This window comes from Lemur catta, chromosome 6 (genome assembly GCF_020740605.2).
Source record: "Lemur catta isolate mLemCat1 chromosome 6, mLemCat1.pri, whole genome shotgun sequence".
Lineage (NCBI taxonomy): Eukaryota > Metazoa > Chordata > Mammalia > Primates > Lemuridae > Lemur > Lemur catta.
Window position 1 is genome coordinate 18,535,313 of NC_059133.1, and position 15,495 is coordinate 18,550,807.

A 15,495-nucleotide genomic window follows, 5' to 3' on the forward strand; every position below is an offset into this window, starting at 1 on the left:
TACCCGTTAGGTGTGAATTTACCCATCTTTTCTGTCTTTAAAAGAACTCTTCGAAAATTTACTTAAACCTATTTATCACATTTGCAGACTTTTTAAAATTCAATGCAATGAAATACTATGTTAATGAAAGGTTGTAATAGAGTAAAAGTCAGTAACATGGTGAAAAAATTTTCTAAAATTTTACGATTATGTACTGGTAACACCACTATCTAGCATTCAACACTTTCTCCTTTCTTGTGTGCCCTTGTAGACCAGTGACTACAGTAACTTAAGCTTGCTTTATGTGGCCCTCGTGTGGTTATGTTAGGTGAGTTGTATAAATAGGAATTATGTCCATAAACATTTTTTAGGTTTATTTTGAAGATGTGAATGGTAAGGAATACTTTCCCTGATTTATAGCTTTAGTATTCAGCATATAGTCAAATTTTTAACTTGTGAAGTTTATCAAAATTTTTCTTGGAAAAAATGAAATGCTAATATGTACTGGATAGTATTACTGGTGTTTGTGTTAGGTTTATATTAGTTAAAGCCCTTCTACTCTGAATTCCTTAAAGATTAAATCATTATATATGATTTGTTTGAAAACTACCATATGGTATTTCTTTGCAGTTGAAATTTTCATTTTGAGGTTTATTTCTAAGTGTGACAATTTCTCACAATTCCCATCCTTCAAAAATTTAAATGTCTATATAAGTTAAATGAGATGTTAACAATTCTCCTCTAGGGTAGTCTCAGACAGTGTTTCACCTTTGGGATAATAAACTTGTTTATGCCGAATTTGTTTATAATTTCAAGGAATCAAAAGGAAGCAACAGTGTATAAGATGTTTTTATCCTCTGCAAGGCTTCATGAAGATGTACAATAGATTATATTTTGTGTCATATAGTTGTTTTATTAGTGTTAGGTTTGAAAAAGGCTACCTTCTCCTTTCACTCTCCCCCTACAAAGTACACAAAGCCTTTGGTTATCAACTCTATTTTTGACTCATTTTTAATTATTGGAGGGTAAAATAATAAGTATATACAATTATCTCATTTCTGGCCTTTTAATTCTTACTCTGCTCAGTAAAACTTCTAATAATCCATTTCTTTTATCATTCATGCTGCTAGTACATTAAAGCTACAGCTACTACTATCTATTTGCTCGGTAGTCTTGAGTATTAAAAAAAGATTAGTCTAATCTTATTTTCTGAATGTATTTGAAACATTGATGCATACTGAAAATACTCTTTACAAAATTTTTTCTTTCAACTATAATGTCATTTTGTTGTCTCTGCTTTTAAGGCTTTCACATAGTAGTTGAAGTCCTCCATGGTCTGAGCCATAAAAAAAGTTTATTCACCACTCTAACCTACCATATCTACTATCAAGATTTGTCAGCTTAATCCCTAGATTTGTGCTTTCAGTGGCTGCCTACTTCTGGACTTCTTTTGCACTTAAAACCAGATATTTTAGCACTAAATTATTCTATAATTTGTTTCACTTTCCTTTCTAATTGTGTGCTCACTTACTAAAGAAATATGCCATGACTTACCCTTCTTCGAATAATGCCTAGTATGATGAGTAACTTAGTGATTAATTATTTGGAAATGAGAGTGAAAATTCTCGTTTTGCTATCACAAACTCAGTGAAAACTAATGTTTCTTGTCTAAGAGCATTGGAGGTCCCTTTCCTGCACCCAGCAACATTGTAAAGTGCCTTCTCATTCTTATAACATTTCTGTATTACTTTTGTTCTTTTTTTCATATTTAATTAATCAAAATACACTGATTCATGTTATCCAGTCATTTCTTTTAGAAAGATCATGGTTTGTATTTTTTGCTTTACCAATTAAAGAGGACCAAATGGATACAGATGTGTCCTTTAATGTCATCCATTCCTTCTTTTGTCTGTGTTGTCGAAAACATTTGGTAGCAGAAATTGCCTTCTACAATAACTCCCAAGCAGACAATGAGCTGCCAATTAAAAATGGAGAACAAACAAATAAAAAGAACAGAGTATTACCCAGGAAATTTCCTTTTGAATTCTCAGAACATCTCCCTCTACTAATTGTCAGTTTAAAAGACCTTTGAGAATATCTAGGATATCCCCAATATGCCAACACTCAATTTATGGGACCTTTTTATTAATAAATGAGATAATAACATTTAAATACCATATGGTAGGGATACTAAATGTTCTGCTGGAAAGCACTCAGCCTGAAACGAGGCAATAATTTTAGCAATAAACTAAAAGTAAAATAAATATAATTCATAATCTTAGATCTAGATAGTTCTTCATCCCTTTATTTTACAGCTAAATCTAAGAGTTCTATTTAGGACCACAATGTTGGGAGGGGTGGGGATGTTCATTATAATTGTAGTTCAAATTGGGTCAAAAGTGTCATTCTATTTCACTTGAGAAGTGATGCTATACTTACCCAGTGCCCTTTGATTGGTTTTGTTTGCCCTGTATTGGCTTCTTAATGTCAGCAGATTAACTTCACCTTAAAAGCTTTTCCTTTGAAATTTCCTTTGCAGATATTTAAATATGTACATATGTACATTTCATGTAGCTCCTGGTTTTAGCCAAGGTAATTTAACCTGATAACTTTTATGCTTTTATAAATGGTCTGTAATCTTTTCAAGTGTTTTATTATGTTTATTACAAAGACTGTGACCTGAAAGCTTTTCTCTCTCTACGATGCACAGAAAAGTATGCTTTTGTGGTTGCAATTGACTTTTAGGTAATTTTCTTTATTATAAACAAATAAATTTATTGACAAATAAATTTGGAAATACTAAAACCTGGATTTCCAAATTTTGACTTTTTTTCCTCTTATAGTAGAAGCACTCTTATCTACTGTGGTCTAGACCTGTAGTTTTTTAGATAACAAAATGTCAGGAAATCATTTTAATAGAATACCCACCTACCTTATTTTAATATACAACATATATATGAAAAATCATTTGCCAATCTTGATATTAGGACAAGGTTTTTTTCCTTATGAGTCCATTGATTGGCATTGGACCTCTTTCTGTACGTGAACCACAACCATAATATATTGTCTGCAATGAAAACAGTCTAAAGCAGCCTTAATTCAGAATATATGTAGGTTTTTATGATTTTTATTGTTTAATCTTTTAATGGTCACACATACCTAATTTAAGAGCTTTTTTCCTTTTAGAAACTTATCTTTAATTAGTTGCCATCAACTTAGCTTCATTGAAATAGCTCTTTCACATTCGTATTTTGTCAGTTTATATAATATTAAATGTATAATTAATACATGGGTTTACATCACATACAAAGAGCCCATATTTCCTCTTGGTAAACATACTACAAATGCATATGTGGGCATATTAGGAAATAATCTTCTCATTCTTGTCAGTTCTACAGAGGGAAAAAGGAAGAATCTGTCAGAGGATCAGTTAAGAGAGCTGCTGTACATTGTTTTTACTACATTTTAAAACTTATACAAATTAATCCATACATAGATATATGAAAATAACAAAATGCAAGAAAAAGAGATGATTTGGGAAGTCTACCTTACAAAGTAAGACCACCTGAAAAGCTGGATCCTTTGACATTCAGACAGATGATTGTGTTTTAAGATTGTCAGAAAGTTAAGAGAAAGTTTTGTCTTTCTCCATTGATAATTAAAAAGAAATACGAGAGGAAAAAAGGAAATATGAGGTACAGCCAATTTGGAAAACTGTTTAACATTACCTACCTGCTAAAGTTGAACAATATTTCTAAGCTGTGACCCAGCAAGTCCATGCCTAGGTATGTACCCAGCAGATAGGGGTGTGTGTGTGTGTGTGTGTGTGTGTGTGTGTGTGTGTGTGTGTGTGTGTATTATATAATGGGGAAATGGAATAATATGTGGGTATCTATATTCACTAAAAGATATGTGCAAGAAGGTTTATAGCAGCATTGTTGGTAATCCTCAAACATTGGAAACAACCTGAATATCTGTCAGCAGTAAAATGAATAAATATGTTGCAGTGTACTTAATTAATGCAATACCAAATAAAGCAATGAGAATGAACAAATTACAACATGCAGCAATGTTGGTATATCTCACAAAGCCTAACAATGAGTAAAAAAGCCAGGCCAAGAAGATATATAACATGAAAATGAACATCACTTTTTGATGTTCAAAAACAGGCACAAGTAGCTATGGTGTTAGAAGTCAGGATAGTGAGTACCTTTTGTGAGAGAGCAAGGAAATATGACAGGAAAGGAGCATAAGATGACTACTGGGGTTTTGGAAATATTCTGTTTCTTGATTTGGGTGCTGTTCTCTGAGTTTATTCTCTCTGAATTGTGCATTTGAGATATGTGTACTTTTATTATGTATGGTATACTTCAAACAATTTATCAAAAAATAAATGTGACTTTATCTGATGTAACTATTATTAACTAGATGAGCCATGTAGTAAAAACACACAAAAAAAATGAGTTGAGCTCCACAAAAGGATTTGAGAAGGACTTAATTATGGAATCTATCAAAAAGGGAAGTAAGATTTAACAACTTAAATTGTACCATCTGTAGCTAATGTAGTTAGGATAACTCATTTCAGCCCAATTTGTTTTATTTGCATACTTGGTCTTTGGATTATGCAACCACTGAGAATTATTAAATAAGCATATAATTATAAACCATAAATCATTTTATCCTAGTCCCTTGAAAAGTAATCTGTATCAACCTCCTTTTTAAATCAGTTTTTTAAAAAAATGTCAGGTTCTATTCAGGATTAAATACTGTTTAAAAATTAGGTGTAATTACACTTCATTAATTGACCTTTTTTTATACCCTTATCCATCTGTCCCACCTCTTTTTCTCCATCATTTGAAAGGAAAAAAATCATGAAAATATTCTGGTATATATTATATTCACTCAATTTATATAATAGCCAACAAAAATCAAATACATATTAGAATAAGATCAAAAGAGTAGAGATTTTAAACCATCCTCTCATGGAACTCATTGAATTTTCAAGACAAATTCCACTATTTCAATAGTGGTAAAGTAAATGCTAGCCCAACACTGTATCACATAAAAATCAATAGAGAAAAAAGATTCAGTTGCCATAATTAATAATCTCATTCAATGTAGGGAGTGCAACACAATTGCATAAACTCTTGGTAAATGTGATCCCTTTTTAATTAAATTGTAGTTGTCTCCCTTCTATAATAAATACAGATGAAAAGTATTGATTTGGCAAGAGAAAAGAGTATGCTTCTAAATTATTTGATCAAATAGATAATAATTTTGAAAAACAGTTGTGTTAGTTTATATGTAACTATGATGTTTCAAGATACAGGGACCCTGTAATTTCTACAAAGAAGAAAAATATTTGAAGTAATGTGGTTTGGCACAAAATAATAGCATTGTCCAATAAATGTCTACTTTCTTTGAAATAAATTTTCCTAGACATTTAAAATATATTCCTGAAGTTTCTTGAAATTTTGTTTTGGTCCCTAATGAGATATGAACTATAAAGCCTAGAAGGAAAAGTCCAAGGCATTCTAATGAATGTGTTCAATTCTTAAGAACCATAATTCTGTGGGCACTTTGCTAACTACCCGCTGACTTCTGTCTCCTGCTATGCTAACTCTGTGCCACACTCTGTGCTGGTACAATATAGCAGTGGCTGAGTGTGAAGAATGAACTGAAAACAAGCAGTCTGGGTAGGGGACAGCAATTCTCACAGAAAAGTGCCATGACTGAGATTTCTGAGTCTTGATCCCCCTCTGGGGCTGAGGAAGCAATTGAGATGGAGAGCCATGTCAGTGAATAACCTGGTCCTTGTTACTGTGGATTTGTGACTATTATGGAGAGCAAGAGGAAGAAGAACCAAGTGCCTGTTCTTTCAGCCCACCTTTAATCTGGTAGTTATCAGTCACGCCCACCTTTGGGAGAGAAAACTGGAGAAGTAAGCCAAATCAGAAAAGGTATGAATAGGAGGTAGCCACTGGGAGGGAAACACAAAGGTAGAAGGAATAAGCAATATGGAAAGGGCTACATCATAAATTTACATCACTTCATATTAGCTTCTTTATATGTTATTTTGAAAATGGGGGCACTGTTTGTGCGTGTATGTGTGTGTGTGTGTGTTTATAAGCACCCCTAGCAAAAATTATTAATTGAAATGACCACTGAAGTAGGAATGCAACCTGATTAGTGACCTAGAAATATAAATAATTTAATTTGATTACTGTGTGACAGTGTTGCTGTGTTAGATTAGTTAAAGAGAAAATGTGTTACTCTTTTTTTCCATGATTGAGTATGGTAAAACTTAAATTCTTCATACTACTTTCACATTTTCTAAAAGCAGTGTTATAATTTTCTTTAAAACATATGCATTAGGTATAAATGTCTGTCTTATAATCTGTCGTTAATAGCTTTGAATAAATTCATGGAAATTTTATGTTTTTAGTAGTGACATATCAAGAATATTTAACATTATACTCCTATTCTTTTATTAGGATTTGGAACTTGGAAGGAGTGCAGACAGCTCATTTTGTTCTTCATTCCCCTGGCATGAGTGTGTGCTGGCATCCTGAGGAAACTTTTAAGGTTATTATTTATAACAGCTTTCTTTTATCAAACTAAAAAGATACATTCAGATATAACACACACATAGAGGAGAAAAATCAATGACTTTCCACCTCAGAGATACTAATTGTTATGAATGCATTTGGATTAGTCTAGAAATCTGTACTTTAAAAGTTTCTCTATAATTTTTAAAGTTTTTATTTGACAATCATCATCTGGAAATGGCATTTATTCAGAGTATGCTTTTCCTGACCTCTGATACACTATAGACTAAAGCCTGATACTCAATCTAGTAGCAGTATGCAGTTTAAAAAAAATGTTACATCCACGCTTCTGAGCCATAATGTATAAACAGAAAGCATTAGTGGCATAAGGCAAATTTGTCTTAGCTGTAGTAGTGTTCAATTCCTATTGAAGGTGGAATATTAATATTAATACTAAAATATTCATATTAATACTAAAAATACACTATAAGGTTTTATCATCAATTGCCCTTAATTCTTACTTCATTGGGAACATAGGAGTCTTTCAACAAGAGTTCTCTCATTTACAGTATCTTCTCCTGGACATCACTGTATTTATTTTATCTTTGCCTAGAATCTAAGAAGTTACCCCATTCATCTTTCTTAAAGTTAATCCTTTAGCTGTTCTCTGGATCTCATGCCAGTTCCTTAGGGCACCCTTCTTTCACAGCGCTCTAATGTCTTCATACTTTTTCTCTGTTGACTCTATTCTGTCCCCAAGTTTGCACAAAAGGCTAAGTTTGATTAATCATAGCAAATACTTAGTGCTTATCTATGCCAGTCCCATTGTCAGCATTTCACGTGTATTAGCTCATTTAGTCCTCATGGCAACCTTCTGAGATAGGTATTGTGATCATCTCCATTTTACAGAAAAGGAAACCAAAGCTCAGAGAAGTTAAATAAGTTGCCTAATGTCATACAGCTAGTAGGTGGAAGAATTGGCATTTGAACCCTAGCAGCCTGGCACCATAGTTCTTGCTCTCAGCAATTACATTCTTCCACCTCTCCTTTAAATTTTAAACTGTCTTTTTCACACCTTTTATTTCTAAATGTTTGAATCCATTACTCATACCTTTTAACTCCAATCCCTCTTTCCCTAGCCCTTGTTCTAACTCTGTAATCTCATTCAGTCTCCACTACTTTCTCAGAAGGTACCAGTAATATTTTCAACATATCCAGTGGCCTTTTCCTTCTTGAAACCCTGCTCACTTGATTTTAAAGCTTCATTATCCTAGTCCTCTTGAGCAACTTTGTGTGTATCTTCCCTTTTTCATTTTACTCTGCCAACTTTTCTTTCACCATATATTTGTGAATTTCTTCAAGGGTTAATTCTGACCTACCCTGTACCCTTTATTGTAACAGAGGTAAAGTTTTAGAATCAAAAAATCTATTAAATAGAATGATGACATAAAAAAGGATTAATCAGATCTTCTCACAGCTTTTACAGAGGAGATAATCCCCAGACTCTATATGTGTGTTCTGTGAACCTGGGATTTCGCGGAAATTTGTTTCAGGCCCATTGGGTCTTTCATCAGTAGAATTATACTCTGTATATGTGCATGAGTGAAATGTTCTAATTTATTTATATTAAACTTACAGGTATTATTTCTAAATGGAGGTCCTAAATTTTGTTTTATGCCTACATTTCTTCTCTAGATCAGTGAGTCTACTTGAACTATAACAACACGTTCTACCAAAATGTTAAAATCACCACATATAACTACAATAAACTGCTTTTTAAAAACTGACCTAGATGAAAAATGAAAACATTTATTACAACCTCTATCCTGAAACTTGTATCTTAATGCTTAATGCTTCAAATCCCTTTTTTTAATGCTTTAACTTAATTTCTATTTTTCTCCTATATATCATTAAAATTCCAACCTATCCCCATTTTTATAATGTTTTCATGACTTCAGAATGTCTGGAAGTCCCTATTCTAAATCACATAAACTCAAAATCCTAAAATCATTTCTAAATTTCTTCTTCCCATAAGCTGGGATTGTGTCACTGGACTCCGGCCCCAGGTAACAAAGCAAGACCCTGCCCTTCGCCCCGCCCCCTCAAAAAAAAAAAAAAGAAGAAGAAGAAATGAAAGTAATTCCTTCTTTCCTTTAAACACAAACCATTCCAAGTCTCTTAATTTTTCCTTCACTGTCACTAACTCTAGTCATTCTTCTCTTCATTAAGATGTATTCTTCCCCTTTCTGTTCTCACATCTAACTCTTGCCAAGCCTTAGCTTCTTTCTAAAGTCTTTGCCTCTCTGCTCTTTGATCCTTCTTGCCTACTGGACTAATATTCTTAAAATACCAGTTTTATCATGTCACTACTAACCTCAGAAACCTAAAATACAGAAAAGTGGCACAGAGAGGTGGTTACCAATACAGACGTTTGAGTTATTAATAATTGCCTGGAGTCAGATCCCAGTTTCACCTCTTACTAGCTGTGTGATCTCTGGCAAGTTACTTAAACTCCCTCACTCACTGCCTTCATTTCCTTATCTCATAATATAGACACTTACGGAGATTAAATTAGTTATCATTTGTAAAGTCCTTTAAGAAGTATATAGTAAACAATCAGTTTTAGCTGCTTATCAGTGTTGATACCATTATTACAACTATAACAATCTTGTAGTTCTCAGTGGTCTGCCATATCAGATCAAGCCCAGAATTTTTGTTCTCTTCTGCTTGGTCTTGATGAAAGTGAAGCAGCTAAGAAGGAAGAGAGAAAATTCTTATGAAAATCCCAAGAAATATAATCTACACAAAAGAGCCATATAATCTGGAAAGCATAAAACAAATGGTAGCATTTAACAGTAAAAGATACAAAAGTCAAGAGACCTCTAGAAATTAAGCTCTCAAGTCTAGTAAGCCTCAATAAGAGCTAGGATTTCAGTGTGTAGTAATAACAGAACCAAAGGTTTAGGGGATCTCAGGATCAAAGAAGTGGGACTGAGGACATCTCAAAATCTGACCCTAAGAGTAAAGAGATTAGAGAGCAACTAAATGAAATGAGGTTTAACAACCAACATTTGTTGAATGCTTTTCTATTTGCCAAGAACTGTTCTGAGTACGTTATATATATTCTCTCGTTTAATCCCCACAAAACACTCTGAGGTCAGTAGCATAATTCTGTCCATTTTGTAGATGAGAGAACTGAAACACCAGAAGGATAAGTAATTTGCCCACAGTCACATAGTTACAGATTTGAACTCAATCTGGTGCAAGTACTGCAATGTTCTGTGCTACTTAAGGTATTCCCCCCCTTGAAAATTCAGTGCTTATTACTATTTATTGTTCTGAGAAGTCCTAAAGGAAAAATTCGCCCCGTAACATTTTTAGATTCAGCAGTTCCCAAACTTATTTAACTTTTTTACCCTATCTGCTCTTTCACCCAAAAATAATTGAGCACAATTTTAGAAGCAGTAAATAACAACAAAAAAATTTTGTTAGAACTGAGTTTTCAATCTGACTTCAACCTATGGTAATAGCTAATGCTTTTTTGAGTGCCTACTCTGTACCAAAACAGTTCTAAGTGCTTTATATATATTAACTCATACCATCCTCCCAATAGTCCTATGAAGTAGATACTGATATTAGCCTCATTTTAGTGATGAGAACCTGAAGCACAGAAAGGTAAGTAATTTGCCCAAGATCACACAGCTCCCAAGGCAGAGCTGGGACCCACCCAGGCAATCTGGTTAGAGTCAGACTAAAAATCCCAAATATTTTTACTAGGTCCTGGTAAGTCTTCCTTGATCTCTTCCCATTTCTGATCCTTTCCCACCCCAGACTATAGCACAGCAAACCACTTACCAGCCTTCAGCAGTTTAGCCTTGTAGGAAGAAATACATGTGCTCTATGTTTAGACCTGGGCCGAAATCCAGGCTTCATCATGGACTAGGAGTGAGACTTTGAACAAGTTACTTTAATCACTCTAAGCCTCAGTTTCCTCATCTGAAAATGGGATTAATGATAGTAATTGCGTTAAACAGTAGTTTTGAGGATTAAATAAAGCAGGGTAGGTAAAGCTTTTATTTCAGGGCTGTACTGTTTTTGTTGTGTATTTGTCATTGATCTCATTGCAGGTATCGTTAGTAGTAATAGTACTAGTGATATTTAAACATTTACCTGTTCTTAAAGAACAATTTTAAATTTCACTTCTTCGGTTAAGAATACCGTAATTCCAAAGATTATCTATATTCTGAAATAATTCCTTTTTGAACTCCAGAGTATTTTTTCTTAAATTATTGTCAGATTTTTTTCATAATTCTCTTTTTTTTTTTTTTTGAGACAGAGTCTCACTTTGTTGCCCTGGCTAGAGTGAGTGCTGTGGCGTTAGCCTAGCTCATAGCAACCTCAAACTCCTGGGCTTAAGCGATCCTACTGCCTCAGCCTCCCAAGTAGCTGGGACTACAGGAATGAGCCACCATGCCTGGCTAATTTTTTCTATATATATTTTTAGTTGTCCAGATAATTTATTTCTATTTTTAGTAGGGACAGGGTCTCGCTCAGGCTGGTCTTGAACTCCTGACCTCGAGCGATCCACCCGCCTCGGCCTCCCAGAGGGCTAGGATTACAGGCGTGAGCCACTGCGCCCGGCCCATAATTCTCTTTTCTAGTTGGAAAGTTTCTTGAAATCAACAATTATGTCTTTTTATCTTTGACTTCTGTTGGAATTAACATAATGTTTTGCATGTGTATGTTTACAGTCAATCCTTATTATTCACCGATTTTGTATTTGTGAATCACCTAAAATTTATTTATAACTCCAAGATCAAAACTCACAGCACTTTCTTAGTCACAGACATGCACAGAGCAACAAAAAATTTGAGTCACCTAGAGTGGGCATTCCCAGCTAAGGTCAAACAAGATAACACTCTGGCTTCTTATTTTAGATCTCATACTGTAAATAAGTGTTCTTCTTATGGTCTGTTTAGTGCCATGTTTTTCACATTTTTGTGCTTTTTGTTGGTGATGTTGCTGGTGATTTTAATGGCCCCCAAGCATAGTAGTGAAGTGCCGTCTAGTGTTCCTAAGGATGAGAAGGCTGTGATGTGCCTTATGAAGAAAACAGATGTGTTAGATAAGTTTTGTTCAGGCATGAGGTATAGCGCTTTTGGTTGTGAAGTCTATGTTAATGAATACACTCACACACACACACACACACACACACACACACACATATATAAAATAAGGTGCCTTTAAACGGAAGCACAATTTTTTAAAGTTACATATTGATGAGTCATCAAAACTGTGACCAGAGGCTGGCAGGAACCTGACTTTGTATTTCCCCTGGGAACAATGGTTCAATATCCACTAATTCAGTGTTCACAGCAACTTTATAATACCTAACTACGGTTAATAATGAGAATTGACTATATACGTATGTGTAAGATAATTTGTATATTATGTATATATATAGATGCTTGATAAAAGACTCTTAGATGAGTAATAGAATGATGTCCAAAAACCCTAAGCCAGAGATGAGCAGTTAGAAATAGTAACAATATTTTTATGTTTTACAAAAGTACTTTTTATAAAAATTCTTTGCTAAAGTATAATCACATTTTAGCCATACAGTAACTTTTGAATCTGGTACAATTATCCCCCATTTTACAGATACGAAAAAGGCAGACTCCAAGTCACTCAACAGATTAAGTGGTAAAGCCCAGGTTTTTTGATGCCAAGTCCCACATTGTTGCCAGTTTACCACTGCTACTTTATACCTTCAGGAATGTTTTTAAGTTAATATAACCAGAATTAAAAGAACATTCTTAAAAAGTAAGAATTTACAGAAAAGGTAGAGAATGTTTCAGAGTATTTTGTTTGGGCATCAGCTACTCATGTACTTAGATATTCACAGCAGTCTCTTTATCTTTTCTACCACATATGGGTATCCTAATATCATACATCCTTGAGTCAAAAAACAAGTTTTTTTCACATTTTATTATTTTGTAAAATAGGGATTTATCTTATAATTAATTTGTGCATTTGATAAAGTATTTCATAGGCAGATTAAAAACAAACTTGAGCATCTTAAATCAGTAGTATCTTGGAATAAAGGAAATATTGAAGAAATAGTAACTACTACTTCTTGAGTGAGCGGTTACTATATGTCAAGCATTGTATTGGGTACTTTATATACGTTACTCATTTAATCATCACAACAAGCCTATAGCTATTATTATCCTCACATCTCCATTTTGGAAATGAGGAAACTGCTAGTCACATGGCAGAGTCACTCAGCTTTTAAGTGGAAGAAGCAGCCTTGATACCCAGGCTTGTCTGTGCCCTTTAATTATACCAAGCTGCCTTCTCTTCTGGAAACAAATTACATAAGAATGTGTACCACATAACTCTATCTCTGTTGAGAGATACAGACTTAACTGTCCTTTCTAGACCAGCAGTTCCCAACCTTTTTGGCACCAGGGACGGATTTCATGGAAGACAATTTTTCCATGGATCAAGTGTGGGGGGGATTAACGATTTTGGGATGCACATTACATTTACTGTGCAGTCAAACCTCTCTGCTAATGATAATCTATATTTGCAGCCACTGATTAGTGCTAGCATCACCACCTCAGTTCTACCTCAGATCATCTGGCATTAGATTCTCATAAGAAGCATGCAACCTAGATCCCTCACATGCGCAGTTTACAGTAGGGTTTACGCTCTTATGAGAATCTAATGCCATGCTGATCTGACAGGAAGTGGAGCTTATACTGTGATGCAAGCAATGGGGAGCAGCATAAATACAGATGAAGCTTCGCTGGCTCACCCTCTGCGCACCTCCTGCTGTGCGGCCTGGTTCCTAACAGGCCACAGACCGGTACCAGTCCACGGCCCAGGGGTTGGGGACTGCAGTTCTAGACAACATAAGTAACATAACTTTAAAGGTAATTTTTTTCAGAATGAGTTTTTAGATCTCTTCTTCCTAATAACCACACATCATCATTTAAAATTGTACCTAACCTTCTTGAGTGTTTCTTTTGTCAGTTTTCTCTAAGGTTTCTTATATTTATTTGATAAATATGAGATTTTTAAATAGCCTCGTCTTATTTCCTTTACATTTCATCTTCCATTTGTAATACAGGTTGAATATCCCTTATCCAAAATGCTTAGGGCCAGAAGTATTTCAGATTTTGGATTGTTTCGTATTTGGGAATATGTTCATATACATAATGAAATATCTTGGGGATGGGACCCAAGTCTAAACACCAAATTCATATGTTTTATATATATTATATATATGGCCTGAAGATAATTTTATAGAATATGTTTAATAATTTTGTGCATGAAACAAAGTTTTATGTTAAGTACTTACATGGGTAATTCTTCACTTGTGGCATCATGTCAGTGCTCATCAAAAAGTTTCAAATTTTGGAGCATTTCGGATTTCAGATTTTCAGATTAAAGTTGTTCAACCTGTAGATGAAAATGTTTATATTTCACTGTATAATATTGCATCTCTGCTTACTGCTCAGTTTTAGCTAGTGAGATAAGTGGTTGAGTTTCCTTTATTTTCCTGTCTTACAGCTAATGGTTGCAGAGAAGAATGGAACAATCCGGTTTTATGATCTTTTGGCTCAACAGGCTATTTTGTCTCTTGAATCGGAACAGATGCCATTAATGTCAGCACATTGGTGCCTAAAAAACACCTTCAAAGTTGGAGCTGTTGCAGGAAATGATTGGTTAATTTGGGATATTACTCGGTCCAGGTACTTCCTTAATATATTTGTCTATGGCTTACAAAAAAAATCAGTAACTATTGCTAAATGACCCACTAGGCCATCCTTTTATACCTGGGCCACACTGTAGAGTGAAAACAAGTCTATCCTATAGAAGGGCTGGAGCTATGGGTTTTTATATATCAGAGCTATATGCCAAATCTATAGGCTTTTACATAACGTAATCATGCTTTGGAGATTTACTTTGGGAGTAACCCAGAAAGGACAATGCAGAGGAGGAAATCTTTGATCTGAGCAATGTGTTTACTTATGTTGGAAAAGAAGAAAAACACCTACCCTGTTGAATGATGATGCCCTGTTTCTAAGTCATGTCTTTATCATATTTCATCTATTTTGACTGAGTGCTTATTTGGAATTTTGTTGCAGTTTAAGTACATTGGGTATTCTGTACTTTAAAAAGAAATTACCTTTTAAACCTTAATTTAAGTTCTTCTACATGAGTCTAAAACATAATTCATAGAGCGCAAAATACTATCTTTTAGTTATCCTCAAGATAAGAGACCTGTTCACATGGATCGAGCCTGCCTATTCAGGTAGTGTACCATTTTTGTTGGAGTTGTAATTTGATTTTTTTGTCTTTGTGCTGTGCCACCATTGAAATACTTTCCCAGTCCTCTCCTTTGCACTGGATATTTTTATCCTGATTGTTTTATAAGTGGTTATTTTGCTTTTCCAACAAAGTATTTGCTTTTTTCTTTTAGTCTAGGCAAGGGATTGATTTGTTTTCCAAATGTTTTCTTTCAAAAATGTTATAACACACAAAACAACTTGTTGCCACTCCATCAGTACCATTCTAACAATTTGGAGTATATTATGCTTCCTTATTGTTCTGTGCTAATAAAAATGTAAATGTAGGTGAACCCATGTTTATGCATATAAACTTGTGCTTTAAATGAAAACATGCTAGATAGTATATATCTATGACATGCTTTTTTTCACTTTAATATACATGTCTACCTTTTTTTCATTCATTTTTCATACTATTCCATTGTATAGTATAGTCATTAGCTGCTTTCTGCTTTAAGTAACAGCAAAACCAAATGACAGACTAAAACCAGTGAAATATTTATTTTATATTTCATCAAATCTAACATATAACCAATAGAATTATGGGACTTGGGAATATCATTATTAAGAATAAAAGATATTCAACTAAATACAAGAATGCCATAGGTTAT

At 34.0% G+C, this 15,495-nt stretch overlaps 1 protein-coding gene across 4 annotated transcripts in view; it reads left to right on the plus strand.

Moving 5' to 3' along the window:
* The window catches only part of NUP37 (nucleoporin 37), a 44,073-nt gene that overhangs the window by 27,011 nt on the left and 1,567 nt on the right, over positions 1–15,495 (plus strand). For all 4 annotated transcript variants that reach the window (XM_045553105.1, XM_045553106.1, XM_045553107.1 and 1 more), the window contains 3 exons: positions 6,474–6,564; positions 14,106–14,287; positions 14,800–14,850. In XM_045553105.1, the coding sequence (XP_045409061.1) occupies positions 6,474–6,564; positions 14,106–14,287; positions 14,800–14,850 (324 nt within the window). The remainder of the gene's footprint in view (positions 1–6,473; positions 6,565–14,105; positions 14,288–14,799; positions 14,851–15,495) is intronic.